The sequence below is a fragment of the Melanotaenia boesemani genome, chromosome 18, assembly GCF_017639745.1.
Source record: "Melanotaenia boesemani isolate fMelBoe1 chromosome 18, fMelBoe1.pri, whole genome shotgun sequence".
NCBI classification, from domain to species: domain Eukaryota; kingdom Metazoa; phylum Chordata; class Actinopteri; order Atheriniformes; family Melanotaeniidae; genus Melanotaenia; species Melanotaenia boesemani.
The window spans coordinates 3664204-3683629 of NC_055699.1; the positions used below are offsets into that span (position 1 = coordinate 3664204).

Consider the following 19426-nt stretch of genomic DNA (forward strand, 5'->3'; position numbering starts at 1 on the left):
CAATGTGCAGCTAAATGAGGAGAAAATTTGAACAAAGTGAAAGAAAAATAAAACTGTAGTTTGGATGATGTAAACAACAAGCTGGTTATGAGAAAAGAAAAGAGGGAGGGGGATAATGTTAACAAAAGAGGAGCTGAAAGCCATTGAGATCTGCTATGTGGATAGTTTTCAGTCATGCAGACTAGAGTCATTGCGCAAACACAAAAACCAAGCTAAGGAAACTGAGAATAGCCAGATGGGGCACTAATGAAATGGGATTAAATTAAATTAGAAATTAGGAGGAATTTTAAGTTAAGATGACTGTATCATATTTTGTTTTACTTTGACAAATCTTTAAGTTAAGCTCAAATATAATATGTCGGCTAGCTAAAATTAATCTGTATTTGAGTGTTGAACTAAATTTTAAAGTAGATAATTTCAAATGAGTTAAGAGCAAAAGTTTCTCTGTTTCTAAGTAAAAAACGTTGAGAAAATGTCATGGTTTGGCATTTTCATAAAATAAAAAAAAAAAAAAACAAATGACGATTTACAGAAACATTTATGATTAAATGCATTCAGTTGCATTTATAATGCGTTATAGTTTTATTTTTCTGGAAACACATTTGGCTAGTCAGAAATTCTGATTGGCTGGTAACTTTAAATATTGAATAAGTTAATGTAGAGCCCTGGTGATGTCTAGGAAGACCCCACTTGCACCCAAAAAATAGGGTTTTGTAATATTGTTATAACATCAACGTGTTCTTATTTGTACACTTTAAGTATGTGCTTTAAAAAGCTCTTTTTATAACGAATCCTTTCTTTAATACCAGTGGCCAGTTAACACTGAAAGACTGAAACATCTGACGATCGCTTCCTGGCTAAAACTTTTACAGAAACCCAGAATTTTAATTTGTGTAATCTGTTGTCATTATTGCTGTTACCTATTTGGTGTCCTGTGCATGACATTGAAATACAAATAATAACCATCAGTTTAGGGAAATTAAGTGGATTTGCAAAGGATTTGCAAGGCTCATTGGCCTCTAATTTTTTATTTGGTTAATTTGTGTTTTCTTCCAGGTATTTACGGTCAGTGGTGCAAAATCTGCAGCTAATCCAAAGGTTTAAGAAGCAGGCCGTGGAACACTCTCCCCAGCGAGAGAGACTCGACTTCTGGATGGACATTATTGTTGAGGCCACACAAGACACCACCAACAGACTGCGGTTTCCTGTACAAATACACATCCAAACATGCTTAAAGTTGCATTAAGACAGTGGTCCTCAAACTTTTTGTACCATACCCCCACTTTGGAGGAAATAACACTCCCAACCCCCCCACTCCTACTCTGTTCAAAATAATTTCAGAGAGATTTTATGATTCAGTTCAATATGATTCAAGTTATGTTAAATATTTAAAGAACAAGTTTAGCTGGAAATAAACCACATCCATGGATTGTCACTGTGTTATCTGCTGCTGTTTGGATCGCGTTTTTCTTTCAAGAGTCAGGTCCAGATTTGTCTGGGAGAGATAACCGTGGGTGAGGGATTTTATGTTAGTTCTAACGGGTGAGCGTTGGTTCAGGTTGGAAGAGTTGGACCCGTGCAGGACTTTGTGCAGCTGGAGATTTAATTTATTCAGCTTTCCAGCTACGCGGCTGAGATAAGCCAATTTAACATCACCCATAATCTCCTAGTTCAGGGCTAATACGTCTTTTTATTTAGATGCATTTGCTGCTGGTGGTAACCAAAGCAGCTTCGTCTTTCATTTGAAAGACTGGAAAGACGTGAGGGGGATGTAATAAGAAAACATCTTTTTACACATTTACTGTAAAACGAAGGATGATACACCCTCTTTCATCTTAGTCACTTGTTTCTCCATCTCTTTCCCTCTGTCTTTCCGTTTTGTCCCTGTCTCATTATCATGGATATTTGTAGCCCAAAAAGAGAAAAGGGAGGATTTAAATGCGAGTTAAACAGTTAAACTATATATTTTGTACCCATTTTATTTTTGCTCTTTCTACAGGTGTTGATTCTAGAACCAACTAAGATTTACCAACCCTCCTATGTGTCTATTAACAATGAGGCTGAGGAAATGAACGTCTCCATCTGGCATGTTTCCCCTGCTGAAACGGTAAAAGCAAAGTTTTTGTTCTCCACTAGACTTATTTAATTTTCTTCACCACTTTAGAATTAAACATCAAACAAGTCCCGATGCTTTGATCCAAACACAAATAATGTGGAAAATTTGATTATTTTCTTTCATTACAGAAGGGAATCCATGAGTGGAACTTCACCGCTACATCCATCAAGGGCATTAGGTATAAACCAAGAGACTGGGGATCATAAATGTGTCACAAATAAAAAATAATAGCTATAAAGATAATTACTCTGCATTATATTTGCATTTTTGGTCGCGATTATGAGAAATGAGGGATTACTCAAAACATATACGAGGGAGGAGGGAGGGAAATGCAAGCTCCTTGCAGCTGCATGAATAAGAATAATTCAGACATTTAAGCCAAACTGATAGTAAACACAGCTTTAGCCACCTGGAACTGCATTAGGGATTTCCATTGGGAGTAACATTCCAGCTGACCTAATCACCCTCCACATTCATGACAGTGACTTATGATGCAGAGCTGCAGTTACATAATCCATGTAACACGAAAAGCCAGCCGGAGGGGGAGAGTCCAGGGGTTTGCTAAAAAAGAAAGATGTAACACGATATCTGTGACCCATGAATAATAGTAGCTGGGCTGCACTAGCAGTTACAAAAATGTTTTAGCTTTGCACAGATGTAAAATAAAAACATTGATTCATTATATAAGAGATATTGCTCATTATAAAATTTGCAACTTTGCTGCTCATGAAAATAAAAAATTCAAAGTTTTGCTTGATTTTAAGCTCAAACTGTCTCTAAAATGTGTTATATAACTTAATTTAATGACATTTCCCGTCACCTTGTCTGCAGCATCAGTAAGTTTGACGAGCGCTGCTGCTTCTTATACGTCCACGACAACTCTGATGATTTCCAGATCTATTTCTCCACTGAGGAGCAGTGCGGTCGGTGAGGAAACACACCTCTAGATGTGTCTGTGTAGGTGTGTTTGTTTGTCATGTTTGTCTTTGTTCAACCTGTATGTGTAATTTTGACCCCGAGGCCACAAGCCCAATAAACCATAATCATATTCATGTGTGTTGGTGTGTACCAGGTTCTGCTCCATGGTGAAAGAAATGATATCTGATGGTACAGGGAATGCTGCAGAGCTTGAAGGAGAGGGTGATGGAGATACATTGGAGGTCAGTTTACATCTATATAAATATATTTCTAACTGTAAGCTGTTTTATTTCACATGGCCTGTACTTGATTGTTCTCTGTATTTGTGTGTAACAGTATGAGTATGACACCAACGAGACAGGGGACAGGGTAGTGCTGGGGAGGGGAACTTATGGAGTGGTGTATGCTGGGAGAGACCTGAGCAACCAGGTCCGGATTGCCATCAAAGAAATTCCTGAAAGAGACAGCCGGTATGTTCATGGCCTGAGGGACATTCAGTTTTCTACATTTTCAGTAAAGTCAAATAACATTAAAGATGTTAATTTTTATCATTAAAAATGTAGCTATAAATGTTTTTAAAATGTTATTATTAACATTAAATTAATTTATGTATTAGTATAAATGTTTGTAAATATGTATTATACATACATATTAAATTATCTTATTATTAACATTATTATTATTATCATATGTTTTGAAACACGACATATTACACTTAATCATTATTTATTTAACTAAATCTAGACAGAAAGTTTGGAAGCAAAGTAAAAAGCAAAGTCTTCCACAGAAATAAAGATCTCAAGCAACCAGGTGCTGCTAATCAAATTATTAACTGATCATCATCAGTGTGAGCGAACTACAAAACTTCTAGAACGACATCATTTAGACATATGAGACCAACAGAAATGTTTGGTCATAACAGACAGCAGCATATTTGGTGAAAATCAAACAAAGTATATCAGCACAAATACCTCATTCTAATTGTCAAGCACGGTGGTGGAGGGCTGATGGTTTGGGCTTGTTTTGCAGCCAAAGGACCCCTTGAGTGGACCATGAACTCTGTATTCCAGAGTCAAATGTGAAGCCATCTGTCTGATGGATGAAGCTTGGCCATTGCTCATGCAACATAATGATTTCAAACACATTATACATCATATTCATCTAAAGTTTATTTACCATATTTAAAGACCTGATGAAGAGCAGATACATAAAACTGTCAAATAGAAAGTGTGTACTGTTTTCCTATGACTTTGTATGAGTTATAGGACGTGTGCTGTCCTTTGTCCATTAATGTGATACCAGAAGACATGAAGCAGTTTTATTAGCTCACTATAGCAAAGAAACAAAATGCAGTTTGTCTCCTGTGATTCAGATACTCGCAGCCCCTTCATGAGGAAATTGCCCTTCACAAGTACCTGAAGCACAGAAACATCGTTCAGTATTTGGGTTCTGTTTCTGAGAACGGATACATCAAGATCTTCATGGAGCAAGTGCCTGGAGGTATGTTTGTACAAAGCTTTGTGTAGTGGTAACAGTGCATTTCAGCCTGACTCTACATCCTCTACATTTTATTCATTCTGTGTACAGTAAAAAAATGTGTTTAGCCGACAAGGACAGTATTTCATAGACATTAAAAAGAGACATAAGAAAATTCAAATGACCCAAATATACAGTAAATTAAATATTCTTTTATTTCTGGTAGATGTTCTCAGTTATGAACAACGTCATGCTCATGAGGGACCAATATTCTGTTTCAGAGATCGATGCTTGTGACCTCTCGGTTACCGGGCGGTCTCTCTAACTGCTTGGTCATCTTCCCATTTCATGATAGGTTTTGGACACTCCTTGTCTCCTTTCTCCAGGAAGCCTGTCCGCATTGCTGCGGTCAAAATGGGGCCCTTTGAAGGAGGCGACCATCATTTTCTATACCAGGCAGATCCTGGAGGGGCTGCGTTACCTGCACGAAAACCAGATCGTCCACAGAGACATTAAGGTGCTTAAGATCACAAACTAATGTGTCAACACTGAATTTTAAAAGAAAACAGATTTAATTTGAATAAACTAAGCTTTTGAGTTTCATATATTAAATAAGGACAATATTGTTATCTCCAGCCTATCAATGGGAGAAAGATCAATTCAAGTATGAAAAGTTCATTTTAAAGTTTTTCTACTATATTATTTTGTTTCTTTGTTTGGTTCTTTGACTTAATCTTTATGGTAAATATGCAACAAATTTAGTCAGTTAAATATAACATAATGGACAAGATGATTTAGTGCATTTAGAGTCCAATAAAAATAAGCCCCTGTGTTAACACACCGAATGCCTCAGAAGTTCAGAGTTTAAAATGTTAAGTGTAAATTTTAAATGACCTTCAAACATGTGAACATTTTAGAAAGACAGTATATAGAGCTATAATGAGAACCTTTATTCTTCACAGGCTGAATCCTCTTAGACAAACTTAATTTTAATTTCTGTAAGTGGTCGTCAGGAATAGTTCTGAGGACTTTTTGAAGGACTTTCCAAAGCTTTTTGGATATTGGCTTCTGTTTGTTCAGTTATCTTTCTTCAGTAATCCTGAGGTCTGGACTCATCACAACACAATTTTCAGTCCAGTTCTTTAGTCGTTTGGCCTTTTTGCCCCCAGTTCCCTTCTCTAAGAATGGCTTTTTAGCATCCACCATGGAGACCATTTTAATGAGGATTCATTGAAAAGTAGATGGATCAACTAAAGGTACAGATGCATCTCTAACGTCCTACCAAGTGATTGCTTTATATAAAGGCCTGGCACCTCTTCATTTGTCTACTTGTCCAGTTTCCTCAGGATTTAGATTTAGAAGGACACACTGCACACCATTCTGCGATATGCCAAGTTAAGGCCAACAGCTCTTTGAGAATAATCTTGTAGCAATAATACTATATTATGTCTGTTGAACTGTGTTGTCTTTAGCTGCATCCATGAAAAATGCCAAATTAATGGGAAGAAATTATGCAACTTTTTGACAAGCTTCTACGAAGAGTATCAATGAAATTAAATTTTAGTTGTGTGTGATATAGAGAGAAAATACTGACACGTCCCTTAAGTTTGGTGCCTTTGAATGCTTTGTATGATTTAAAGGTCAGTGATAAGTGTCCTAACAAACAAACACATTCCTCTAAAAATGTTAACGTACAAAGAATGGGCTGAAAATGAGTGAAAAAGCAGGCAATGATCACAGGATAACATTCATGGACCTTTAGAAAGTCTGCAGAACAAGGTCTTTATATCTGCTTTCAAGCCCAGTGAAATGGGGTTTAAAGACTGAGACCTTACTGCCTTTTAATCCTTTTTTTCTCTTTTTGTTTTTGTCTGCGTCTTCTTCAGGGTGATAATGTGTTGGTAAACACTTATAGTGGCGTCTTGAAAATCTCTGACTTTGGAACCTCAAAGCGGCTGGCCGGAGTCAATCCCTGCACAGAAACATTCACAGGTAGCTGTTTACACCTTTGCTGCTTCAGTGAATTTCAGCTGCAGTCTGTAAATTTGCTTTCACTGGTTAAAAGAACTTATAAACTTTTATAAATCCATAAACAAAAGCAACAAAGAAAAAAAAAACAGATAAAAGTGCAGAAATTAAGCTGTTAGGGGACATTTTCTGAAAATGTAAAGTTAGTCTGATTAATGTCATGTTGAGAACATTTTCTACGAGTCAATATTGTAATTAATGAATGAAAAGGCCAAGAAAAAAAATGGAAAAAAAGTATAATAAAAACTTACAGTCTTTTGTAACTTAAAGGAAAACCGAACTAAATCGACTAAAATTAAAGATAAACTACTATAGTCTGCATTTTCAGGCAGTGAGTTTTTCTCTTTAAAATAAAAAATAACCTTTTTTTTTAATTTTTTCCCCAGACCAAAAATAACAATTGGTTAAACAAACTGTTGTATTTTATTTATTTTTTTCTTTCTCATAACAAAAATGGAAGTAAGTTACGTGACCCAGACGTACGCTGTGTTGAAACTATATTATAATCATAAAAATATGTACAGAATGCATTATTTCCATACTTTTTTCACATATACATTAATAAAATGAAGAATGGTTTAATGTATGAGAGAATGATAATTTTTCCAGCTGTAGCTGTAGATACAGAGAAGTGTGTCTGAGTTTAAGGTTAACAAACAAAAAGACTGCATACCTCCAATATATTACATTACATAACCATTCTGCGTGATTTCTCACATGCCCAGGAGGACAGAGAGGTGCAAGAGATCAGCTGCTTAACAAGCTGAAAGTCAGCCTCTAATGTTGTGAAGTTTGCTCTTATTTTAGCTGCTAATCGCCATGGTAACTGATGCGGGACTAACCCTAACCTGCTCGGAAGCAGTTTCTTTTTACAGATCCTGCTCCTGATGATCAAACAGACATCAGCATTGGAATTATTAAATCTAACCCGATGCCTGCCATAATAACTATGCTGAAAGAGTGACATTGATGCAAAATAAAAATTATGTTGATCAAATAGCTGATAGAAAATCAATAAAGGTTAATTGTTTTCTTATTTGGCAGTCACAAAAGACAAAACAGAAAAACAAACTACCCTTTTTGTCTTTGCAACACTGCAGAAAAGCAACGGAAAGATGCTCTGATTTTCAAAAAGTACAATGTTTCTGTGGAAGGTTGGTAATCATGCAAATTTAGAAATGAATATAGATTAGTCTATCTAGGCTCAGTGTGCACCCATAAATGTTACTATATCCAGAACAGCTGCACTTAATAATCTTAACCTTGTCTTGATAAACCTGAATTTAAATTAGATTTTACAATAAACATTCAGCTCTAATGCTGACACTGAAACTTCATATAATAGAGTTAAATAGTCAGGCCAGAGACCAGAGAGCACCCACAGCTGATGTGCATCGTTTGCTAAACAAAAACTCTTTGACAGCCTGCTTCAAACAAAGTGTCAAAGAAATTTAACCAAAAACTTAACAGTCCATCTGCTCAGTATCTGCAACCACAAGCAGAGAAGTGGAAAAATGATAACAGTTATCCAACTTTGTAATTTAGATCAGGAAAACAGAAATGGTGAAAACAAATAGTTTTTGTGTTTCCTATTTAAAAAAAAAAAAAAAAAAAACTCCGGATAAGCGGAAGAAAATGGATGGCTGGACTATTTTTTTTTTTTGTTTGTTTTATAAGTAAAATTTGCTAAAATTACACAGACCAATTAAACACAAATTCCAACCAGTTCTACATATACAAACAGTAATGCAGTCTGTGCAGTATAAATGGAGTCATCGAAATGCTGCAGTCTTAGACTATGAGTGTAAATATCAAATGACCCTCAAAATGTCAAGAGCCACTATCAGCTTCTATGGAAACACTCCAACACACCAGCGTACGCAGACATGCACATTCATTGGCCATCTGGCCTTCTCCTGCAGCCACAGAGGTGTGTAATTAGATTAGCTAATCAAGCAGAGGCAGAGGGGTGTTTACCTTTCATTAGCAGGTGTGTGTGTATCTGCTTATCTGTTTCTCCACTGCTGTTTCTCCCACTGAGCTCTCACTCAGTTTTTATAGCTCCAGTCGTAAATCTGCTCTGAAGTTCTGGCAGCAGAGGATACACATGAGATAGTGGGATGAAAGTTAATCCTTTCGTTGTCACTTTTTGTAACTTTAGCCATTTTTCATTTATTTAAAAGAGCTTTATTGCCAAATTTATGTCATTTGTACTTAAAAATATACTTATAATAAAACAAAATACCTGGGTTTAAAAGAAAGATTTTGATAAATAAAGACTAGTGCTGGGCAATGATTAAAATTTTTAATCGTGATTAATCGCATGACATGCTGCGATTAATCGCGATTAATCGCATCGTTACGCACAAAATGTCTCTTTCCTTTAAAAAAAGGCCTACAGCTATAAAAAGAAAATGCAGTAAGTTTTGGTTTACAAACACGACATCAGGGGTCTCCAACCTGCAACTCTGGAGCTGCAAGTGTCTCTCTGGACCTTCCACAATGCCTCTAAATATGTGGCTAAAATATTTTTTTTAAATCTATCTTTCTTGTCATTAGGTTGGAAACCATGGACTTTTTTTCCCCTTTCTCTCACATCATTCCTTAGCAGAAAGTCTGTCTATCCTCTTTTTTTTTTTTATAAAGGTTTTATGTTTTTCTTTATTTTGAAACCTTAAAAATGGGAATAAAAATGCAGTTCTTCAAAAATAATAAACCTCGTATGGTGGCTCTTCATTAAAAATATATATTAAGTTGCCTTTTTGAAAAGTCTCGTAACATTTGCGTCTCTAAAGGAGTTTTATTTAGCTGGCTGAGGGAAAAATGGCTCTTTGGATTGGAAAGGTTGCAGACCCCTGCACTAAACACATAAACAGGTTTAGCAGCAATTTTCAGATAAAATATTTCTTCATATATATTTATAAAATCAAATATTTATGAGAAAGAAGGATGAAATGTTCAGGATTTACTAACTAAAAGGTAAAAAGTCAGCAGGATGGATTTAAAGCTGTGAAGCTGCTTCCTTCTAAACACAGAAGGAACAATATGTGATGAATATCAGCATCAGGTGAACAGACAGAAAGCAGGATGAGAATCTCACAGCTTCTAGATGGTGAGGAGAGAGAAATTATTCACAATATGCACAATAACCTCCATCCATGCACCTTTAGTACTTCATTATCCAGATTTCTGGCCTATAAATTCTCTAAACTCTAATTTTCAGCCTCCGCTACCGGGAGTTTAGGGGTTAACATCTCGTTCCAGGTGTAGCATCAGGTCTGTAGATGTAACTATAAACATGTGTGGTATCCACAGAAAGTCCACAATCTCAGCTACCAGCTCAGTAAAACCATTTCTATGTCCACCAAACACAGTTAAGACAACAAATTATTTAAAGAGCAGCTACACAAAGTCAGAAAAATATGTAAACACAAATTATGTCTCCCCGTGTCCACCCCAAGGCATGAACACGAACAAACGACTCCTCTACTGAAAGCTCACATCTCACAGATTCCACAGCTGGAAGTTTCATCTTAATATGACCAAGATTCACCGAACCAGAGGCAGAAGAAGACCCGATTTATGCTTCACGTTTGTAAAAGTCAGAAAGAATGTCTTACCTTTGCTGTCTTGCATAAATTAAAACCGCATTTATTAAAAAAAATAATAATAAATAAAGTTTCCCGTCCAAAAATTACGATGTTCTGTCCATCTGCATGTGTTTTGACAAAGAGAAACGTCGGTTCTTTTATTCTTCTTCCTGTTCAAGACTGAAAACATCTCTTTATTTTAATAAACCCGCTCTCTCCCGATCACGTCAGAAGCACCGCTGCAGCAGGGAAGAGAGACATGGACGCCATGTTTCTGTCATCAAAGCCAGCGGCCAGCAAAAAAAAGAAAAAAAAAAAACCGCATGTCTTGCCCAGGGCATGACCTGGTAATGGTCAAGTAATGGTTATAGTTAGCAATAGGAGAGACCACAGTGTGTTTTATGAACAAAATAGCAGCATTTGACAGTATGAAGCCACTGGTGAACTTACTGTCGTGGGGGGGTGGGGGTTGTCGATGAAAAGGGGGGCCTGTAGAAAAAGTTTGGGAACCACTGATAATAAGTCAGTAACTTGTTTAGAATGTGTCGCCTATATATGTTGTATAATTTGTCTATTTGCTCAAAGGCACACTGCAGTACATGGCTCCAGAAATCATTGATAAGGGCCCTCGAGGCTACGGGGCCCCAGCGGACATCTGGTCTCTGGGATGTACCATCATAGAAATGGCGACTGGGAAACCTCCATTCCATGAGCTGGGAGAGCCCCAAGCTGCCATGTTCAAGGTAGACTTTGACTTTTTTTTATGAAGCTTACATTTTCTTTTTGTTTCTTTACTATGTCAAATCTTGAATCCATATTTTTAATATCCAGACTGTCTGTGAGGAAATTATGGTTTTATGTTGCAGGTGGGCATGTTTAAAATCCACCCAGAGATCCCAGAGTCTTTGTCGCTGGAGGCCAAGTCCTTTATCCTGCGGTGCTTTGAGCCCGACCCTCACAAGAGAGCTATTGCCTCGGACCTGCTCAGAGACCTTTTCCTCAGGCACAACACTAAGGGCAAAAAGAGCAAGATCGCCTTCAAACCATCAGGTTACATAAACACAGTTTAAGCTGACATTGCTCTTTTTTCATGTGGCTCTTCAGTGATCTTTGTGTTTGTGGTTAAATTAAGATTTCTTTGATTTAAGTGAGGGAAAAATCAGGCACTTCAGAGCAGGTTGTGGCATGGCAAGTATCTGAAAGTACTGAGATTCTGTCATGAGGTCAGCAGCTCATGTTTCCTTAACGTGATGGTGTATTAGGGGTGGCCTGCACATCAATACTAACAACAACTGAAGTTAAATTGAGCGATGGTTATAGCTGCATCTGACCACTTAACGGGCCCACCAAGCTTGTTTCAGTATACATGCACGGCACAGTAACCGAGTTATAAGCAGAAGTATGTGAATATACATTTCTTGGTGGGAGATCAATATACAGTATGTGTAAGTATAGCCAAATTCATTACAATTATGTTGTCTTTAAAATAATTTTAAATAGTGATTTTTTTTCAGGATTTTATCAGAGCAGAGTGACACCATTTTAATGGGTCACAACTTCTGATGCAAATATGTGAATGAGAGTAGCTTACTAAAGGATTTTACTTAAGTGACATATTTAGATGAGGTCTGTTAGAAGTAGTATAGAATAGCAAATTTACATGTTACAATTACACAACACTAAAGAGAATTTGAATTTTTTTTACAGATTAAAACAGATCAATGTTGAGTTAAAGTAGCAGGCGGGAATTTAAGATTGTGTACATGTGCTCATGTGTCTTTCCTTTATGTTTGTGTTGACAGACTATATCCAAAATGTCTCCATACCAGTGCAGCTGCAGGGCGAGGCTGCCGGTAGCAGCAGCAGTGAACACGGCTCTGTGAGTCCAGACTGCGACTCCAAACAAGATGTTTTCTTCCAGAAGAAGAAACGCTCTGGCTCAGAAAACCTCCTCAAACCCTCCAACTCCAGTTACCTAAGGTAAGAAATGTAGAGGTTTTCCATCATAAACAGAGCTAAAGTTCACAAGTTATTGTTCTTATAAAATCCACCAAATCATTTGGATATAATCAGAAAAAAAGTAATGCATTTTCACAGTGTGAAAATAAAATACAAGAAAATATTGCAATTCTAAAACAACGTACAAATCCTACTACAGCTGAAATGATGTGAAGATGTGAGTGAATGTGTGTGAGTGTATGAGTGCTTTTTGGTGGCAGGTGGCCTGCTTGTTCTCTGCTGCCTTTTACAACAGCGATATAATGAGTTTGGATAATGTTGTGATCTTCAGCTGGTGGCTGTGCACACACACGTCCTTGGTTGTACACAGATACATGTGCGTGCACACATCCGTGCACGTCCTTCTGGGTTGACTCATGCTGCCCCTGCATTTTCCTGGACACACACAGTAGCCAGGAGAGGGTTGCATCTGTAAATAAACTGAGTGGCGTGTCACACTGTTGTAAATCATTTGTGTAATTCTTGTTCTATGTAGCAATGAAGTCACAGTGTGTGCGTGTTTGTGTGTTGCAGTGTTCCAGATGAGAGTTCTGTGTCCGAGGACCGCAGTGGCCCCGCTTCACCTGAAGACAGGGACAGCGGTCTGTTCCTGTTGAAGAAGGACAGCGAGAGACGGGCTATTCTGTACAAGGTCCTCAATGATGACCAGGAAAAGGTCATCTCCAACCTCAAAGAAAACCACATCCAGGTGTGTGTGTGTGCGTTAACTTGTATTCTTCACATTGTGGGAACACAAATCCTTTTTTACACATTCATAGTGGGTGTGAGAAAGCCCTACAGTTCAGGGTTCAACAGCACCCTCTGCAGAATATTATGTTGGACATTTTGTAATACATTTTATTGTTTTCCTTTCAGACCACTAACACACACAAAATACACACCCACACAGAGACCCGTTTACCAGTATCCTGTACAACACTGTTAAACCTCAGAAGTTCTATTAAAGAAGAAGAAATCAGATCTCTCTCTCCAAGTGCCTTGATTCTCTGACCGGAATCCTAGTCCATAATCTGCCGCCTCAACCAGCATTCCTATTATTTGAGGCTCGTCCCCTCAAACAGTGGGGGACCCACCTGTTTTTCCTTTTTTTTTTTACTTGTCCAGAATAATGACAGCAGAAAGATGGTCTGGTTGCCTTTTTGTGCTGAACAAATTTCAACAAAGCTAAACTTGATTTGAGGATTTAAAGCCTCCATTGATACTTGATTATTGTACTTTTTTTTGGACATTTCTAAGTAACATTTTAATGCTGGACCTGACAAGGGGAGGCAACGGAAAGGGGTAGTGTGATAAAAGGAGAGAGTGAGAAAAGATATACAAACAGCAGCCACAAGAAACAGTAAAACCAGCTGCTACACCTGTTGAGAAACTTTGTAAGAAAACAAAGATAAAGTAAGATTTTTCCAGTTAGGATTTTTTATTTTAAACTATATTACAGCCACCAACAATGTAGCCTATACTGCCGCCTTCTGGCAAGACTACACAGTCTGTTTTGACACTATTAACCACTAACATGGCAGATCGAGGGGTATTGTTTTGCATTTCAACACATGAAAACTGGGAAGGGTACCCTAATATCCGACCAGACCCTTCCTACTTTTTTGGTACCTTTCCGTTGGGGTACCAATCTAACTGAGCAGACCTAAAAAGGTGGAGCTTGACACACAGCAGTCTGTTGATTGGATGAAAAAAAAGTCACTTCGCGTGAGACCTGGCATGAAAACAAAGCACGAATGGCTCCTTGTTTAAAGCAACAGATGTTCTTTTTGTTAATTAAATCTCCATTTAAAATGGCTTTACAAAGCATCACCAAGAAGTAAGAACACAAACTGTTGGATGACATTGTCCTGCTTTGTTTCTGAGTTGCGCTCTGGTTATACTTTAAGGAACACATTGTGTTTGTAATAATTTTCGTTGTTGAGAGCATTGAGCTGCCACCACCTATGTTAATCCGGTCTGGCCCGGTATTAGAGGAAAAAGAGCTCCCACCACAGACAGGTTAAAAATACTGAAAATACAAATCTTTATTAGAATTAATAAATAGCTATATTAGGGTGTCTGGGACAGCTAGACAACTATTTCACAATCCTGCTCACCCACACCGCAAACTAAGAAAAAAGGTCATACACCCTAAAAGAAGCACAACACACAGGTTTTTTTGCACAGCCGCTGGTACACACACTCCAAGGGATTCACTTTTACACCAGCTTTTTAAGGACCACTACAACCGTAGGAGAACCCACTGTTGACACTAGGAGGAAGCAGAGCGCTGCCCAACCAACTGGCCACCGCTTCAAATGAGCCCCCATCTCAGTTGATCTCAATTAATTAAAACTTCTTAAAATAATTTATATACACCCGGATATATCCAACAACATCTAAATTAATATGGATATAATTAAAATTGTTTGACTTATCCTGCTCCGGTCTGGCAACAAGACACAAGTACTGGCCATTTGCCATTTACTGTTTCATGTGAATCTTTCCCTAGTGGGTCTGCGACGATATCAAACGTGTTTTATATTATTGCAAGTTACAGTGATCAGCAACCAATAGATGAGCTCTGACAAAAGCAGAAACAGGACTCCTGACTGTCAGAACGACAAAAACGGATGAAAAAAAAAAAAAAGACAAACAAGAAGCGGTGAAACGTTGTAGGTGGAACGTCCAGAAATAGGTGCAGATGGTTATTAAGATCATTTATGTGTTACAGTATAATGATCCAACAAATGAGGGCAGAATAGAAAACTTATTCATCCCTCCAGATGCTGATGAGTCGGTGTAACACCTGGTGGAGATGGAAAAGCCCATTAAATAATGATGTTTAACTCTCTATTGATCCTGGAAGGAAACTCTCTCCTTGTTTGCTTTGCTGTGGGCAGATCAGCCCTGTTCCATATCAACTGTCCAACAAATCACAAAAAATGCTGAAAGAATCTAGTTATAGTCTTGTAAATAGTGATCCACAGTCTTCAATCAAATCCCAGTCTGAGACTAGGCTAAGACGTAAAACTCTAAAGTTTAGAGTTTTAAGTCTAAAGACAAATGTCTAAACATTTGTCTTTAGATGTGAGCAGGTGTGAACTGGTAGTTTCTAGAGTCTTTTCCAATTCTTTTCAAAGTCTTCTGAAGTAAGCCAGCATTACACTATGTTTGTCTCAGGGTTACCAAGAAGTGCCTCAAAAATCAAAAAGAAAAAATAGACATCATTTCAAGGCAGAGATGTACTGTTTAAGGTTTCATGGACATCTCTAATACACAGGAAGATCCACAGGGAAAAACAGCACTGCGTCACACGCTAGAAACTTGATATCAATGCATTGGCCATTGGCACTGTGGCTATTTAAGCAAAGAAATCCAAGAGGACGATAATGGAGGAAGAGAAAGAGACAGAGACCGAGCAAGAAACAAGACTAGAGTCAACATCAGACTGACTTTTACATGCTGGACAGAGCTCCACGGACAGAGGACGCCAGGTGGATGTTGAATTAGCGATTGTTAGGTAGTTCCGTGGGTTTTAGCTGTTGGAGATTTTTATTGTAGCATCAAAAGTGACCAGGAAATAGAGAAGAAGACAGTCAAACTGATGCTGTGGCCACTTATTTAATAGATAAGTTAATACAATACATATGCTAATAAAAATTCAAATAAAAAATGTATGAGTTAAAAATTTGATACCATTGTCATGACAACATCAAAAAGAAATATAATCTCTGTTTAAGAGGAATTTTATATCTAAAGAAAACTAACAGGGTTTGTGATGTTGGAAACAATGGCTGCATATTACACTGGTGTGTATGAAAATAAGCACACAATTACCAGTAGGTGGTGTTAAAGCTCTATTAAAATACTTCCATCACCACATTTTATTTTACAACTTGTTTCCTGACAGAACATCACATGATACTAGACCCTGCTCAGTCGTTTGAATCCTAACAGGCTTCACTTTGGGACTGTGATGATTACAGTTTCAGCTCAGTCAGTAGATAATTCTGACGTGTTTCTATTTTTTTAAATTCAAATGCCTGTGTGTGAACAGGGCAGTGAAGAGCTCCAGCTGTCTGTGGATCACATCAAGCAGATTATCTGCATCCTTCGGGACTTCATCCACTCTCCGGAGAGGCGTGTCATGGCGGCCACTATCTCCAAGCTCAAGCTGGACCTCGACTTCGACTCCACCTCCATCAACCAGATCCAGCTGGTGCTGTTTGGCTTCCAGGACTCGGTCTGCACAAATACACACAATGAAACACCTTCATGTGCTGGTTTAATTGGACAGAATTGACACTATGTGATTCAGATTAAGCAGAGGCCAAAGTTGCCCGACAGTTTGTTATTTACTTGTTGGGACAAAATTAGTCAGTCGAGATTAGTCAGTATTAAAAAAATAAAAAATCTTTTAAACATGTCAAATAGACTCAAAATGTGACTAAAAGGCTAAACAAAGAGCATAAAGTAAATATGAATTAGAGTTAATGGAATGTTGTGTGTATGTGTGTGTGTGTGGGTGTGGCTAAGTGTGTCTTTGGATGAGTGTGGGTAAGGAGGTAGGGACTTTTTGATTTTAGCACTGACATGATAGAAAATGTTTACTTATTCTACAGATGTCTTTCTTTATTTCCTTTTGTTTTTGGCATATGTGTGAAATTCTTCGGCTTATCTGAAGACCGATGGAAAGTCCTGAAAAGCACTCTGTGCAGTCCCATTATAAAAAAAGGCTAAATGTGGGATGTAAAAATTGTGTTTATTTCCTTTAGAAAGCTATAAAAAGTTAAATTGCATAAAAAAATGACTTTAAATCTTTCAGATCAGCTGAACTCTGCAGAAATGATCCAACAATCCATAGATTTAAAACTACAGAAAGTATATACTTTGAGTCAGTTTAAAACAAAAAATATTCAAGCGTGTGTCCTTATGTTCTCAGGTGAACAAGGTCCTGAGAAATCATCACATTAAACCCCACTGGATGTTTGCTATGGACAACATCATCCGCCGGGCTGTGCAGGCTGCTATCACCATCCTCATACCAGGTAGGCTACACAGATGGCTGAAACATGATGTTTTGGCATAAAAAACTTAAACAGCTCAGTCAAATATTTATTTAATTTAAATTAAGGACAGTGTCTAAATAGCACAATATAAATTATTATTACAGTAAAGTAGAATTAGGAGTAATATCATGCATTTGACCTCCAGAGCTGCAGACACATTTTGGACCGGCGTCAGAATGTGAGGGGGCAGAGAAGGATGATGAAGTCGATGAAGAGGAAGCAGAGTTCGGCCCTGTTTTAGCTTCAAACTCAGATGACCCGGGGACATCAGCTGACCCCGCCCACTCTGTCGTCAGCGTACTGAACACCTCCCACTCCCAAGAACATCAACGATCGCATCATAACCTGGGAGTCCAGCTGGGGCGTCTTAAACAGGAAACCAACAGGTACAAACCACTCACACACCCACTGCACACTTTCTCTCTCTGTGATTAAGATAAAAAAACTGGTTGAGGTTTTCTTACATTATCTGAATGGAATCTGTGGTTGGAAGATCCCTCCCATATCTAAGACTCATGGACAGCAGGCATGAACGCACTGCAGAGATCAGTCATGAGACTATTAGAAAAATTCATAGACATTATTACCCTTTCAGAAAAGCACCTTCTGCAGTTTAAATTTTAAGGAGCAAAATACAAACAGACTGTAAATGTGTCACGAGGAAACTATGACATCAGTCATAACCTGCTTTTTATTTTTGAGACTTTACTATGTTAAAGCAAAAACACATATCAGTTGCAGAAATTTTGAATAAACAAGCATCAAATTATGCAGAATATAATATTATAATGCAACAAAAAAATAAAATAAAACTAAATAAAGGAAACTGATGATCCCGAGTCCTTCAAAAACGGAAACTGGCTTAAAAATATTAAAAATGTCTTTCTTAAGTATTTTAACTCAGTGGTATGACTCAGCTCATAGGCTCCAAAGAAGACTAAGAGCTGAGTGTGGATAAATTATAGCTTTATTTAAATTAACAAAAGGTATCCAACGTATAATCTTGTTAATCTAATGCCACCCAAGCCCAATATTTTTACAGCCTTCTGTATCTGTGTGGCTCTCTGGATTATTTGTCCAACACATTGCAGATGCTCCTCAGGGGCCAGTTGTTCAAAAGATTCAATCTGGATAAAAACTATCCGGATTTGGGAATCCCATTTTTCATGATGGAGGATCATGTAATCCATCTTTCTTTTATCCCGGTTGTTCAAAAGTTGATCATGTAGCTCCATCATGAAGTCCGAGTCTTTCTGATTCAATTTCTGCAAAACTGATAACTTTTCTCTGTGGAAATAACTTAAACAAGAACGTTTTACTTTCAAAACCTGTCGAATAATTTTTGCCATTACATGCTTTTGTATTATCAAGCTCAAATGTGACTCTAAAACAAGCCACAACAACTAAGTAAAATCAGATGGAATCACATTATCAGCAGGGATATTTTACCATGATGGGAAAAAGAGCAAAAAAAAGACTTTCTTTTTTTTAGGTAAACTTTTTTGTCTGTGTGATGTGACATTTCAATTTTTTCTTCACTTATAACACATATATAGGTATTTACACAACTTAACAAATCTCACATGTGTTCCATTTACTATGACTAGAAGTATGCAAATAGTCCTCGTGGTTGCAGAGATATTCTCATATCACTTTAAATGCTATTTTTGAGCAGAGACCTTAAGCACAGAACTTAAAAATAACGTGCATTATAATTTGAATGTTATCATAACGTCCACAAGTCATTGGAAAAACTGCAGAGTTTGTATTAACATCGATAGACTGGAGGCTGTTCATGGCGGGGTGGCAGGACCTGTGGGTGGCAGGACCTGTGGGTAGCAGGACCTGTGGGTGGACAATGCCTGCACTGTGTGGTCACTACATCCCAGAGGAATAGGATGAGGAAATAAAAGAAAGCAGGTGATTTGGTTGTTTTCATTTCTGTTTACAGAAGGTTTCAGGTTACAGCTTCACTTTTGTTGACATTGAAATGTTTCCACTTCAATGTTCTGCTGTAAGGACATAAAAATGATGCTGTTTCCGATTCTCGTGGGAAACTGAGTAGATGATTGCTAACTCATAGAGCAACTGAAGTTAGATAGATGATGAAGTTAGATATTCTAGATATATCTTCTATTAGTTATTTTAACTCCTCTTCTTTTATTAATTCCAACCACACTTATAATTTGTAGCTGTTTACAGTTTCCTGTATTTTCTAGCTTCCACAT

General features: G+C 37.6%; 1 protein-coding gene across 1 annotated transcript in view; it reads left to right on the forward strand.

Moving 5' to 3' along the window:
• map3k15 (mitogen-activated protein kinase kinase kinase 15) overlaps positions 1–19426 on the forward strand; it is a 43754-nt gene that overhangs the window by 18334 nt on the left and 5994 nt on the right. Inside the window, exons 10-25 of the mRNA XM_041967956.1 lie at positions 1057–1207; positions 2000–2107; positions 2245–2294; positions 2948–3043; positions 3189–3276; positions 3371–3504; positions 4407–4534; positions 4897–5027; positions 6397–6502; positions 10714–10871; positions 10995–11178; positions 11931–12108; positions 12661–12835; positions 16187–16372; positions 17072–17177; positions 17344–17584. Coding sequence (XP_041823890.1) covers positions 1057–1207; positions 2000–2107; positions 2245–2294; positions 2948–3043; positions 3189–3276; positions 3371–3504; positions 4407–4534; positions 4897–5027; positions 6397–6502; positions 10714–10871; positions 10995–11178; positions 11931–12108; positions 12661–12835; positions 16187–16372; positions 17072–17177; positions 17344–17584 — 2220 coding nt within the window. The remainder of the gene's footprint in view (positions 1–1056; positions 1208–1999; positions 2108–2244; positions 2295–2947; positions 3044–3188; positions 3277–3370; positions 3505–4406; positions 4535–4896; positions 5028–6396; positions 6503–10713; positions 10872–10994; positions 11179–11930; positions 12109–12660; positions 12836–16186; positions 16373–17071; positions 17178–17343; positions 17585–19426) is intronic.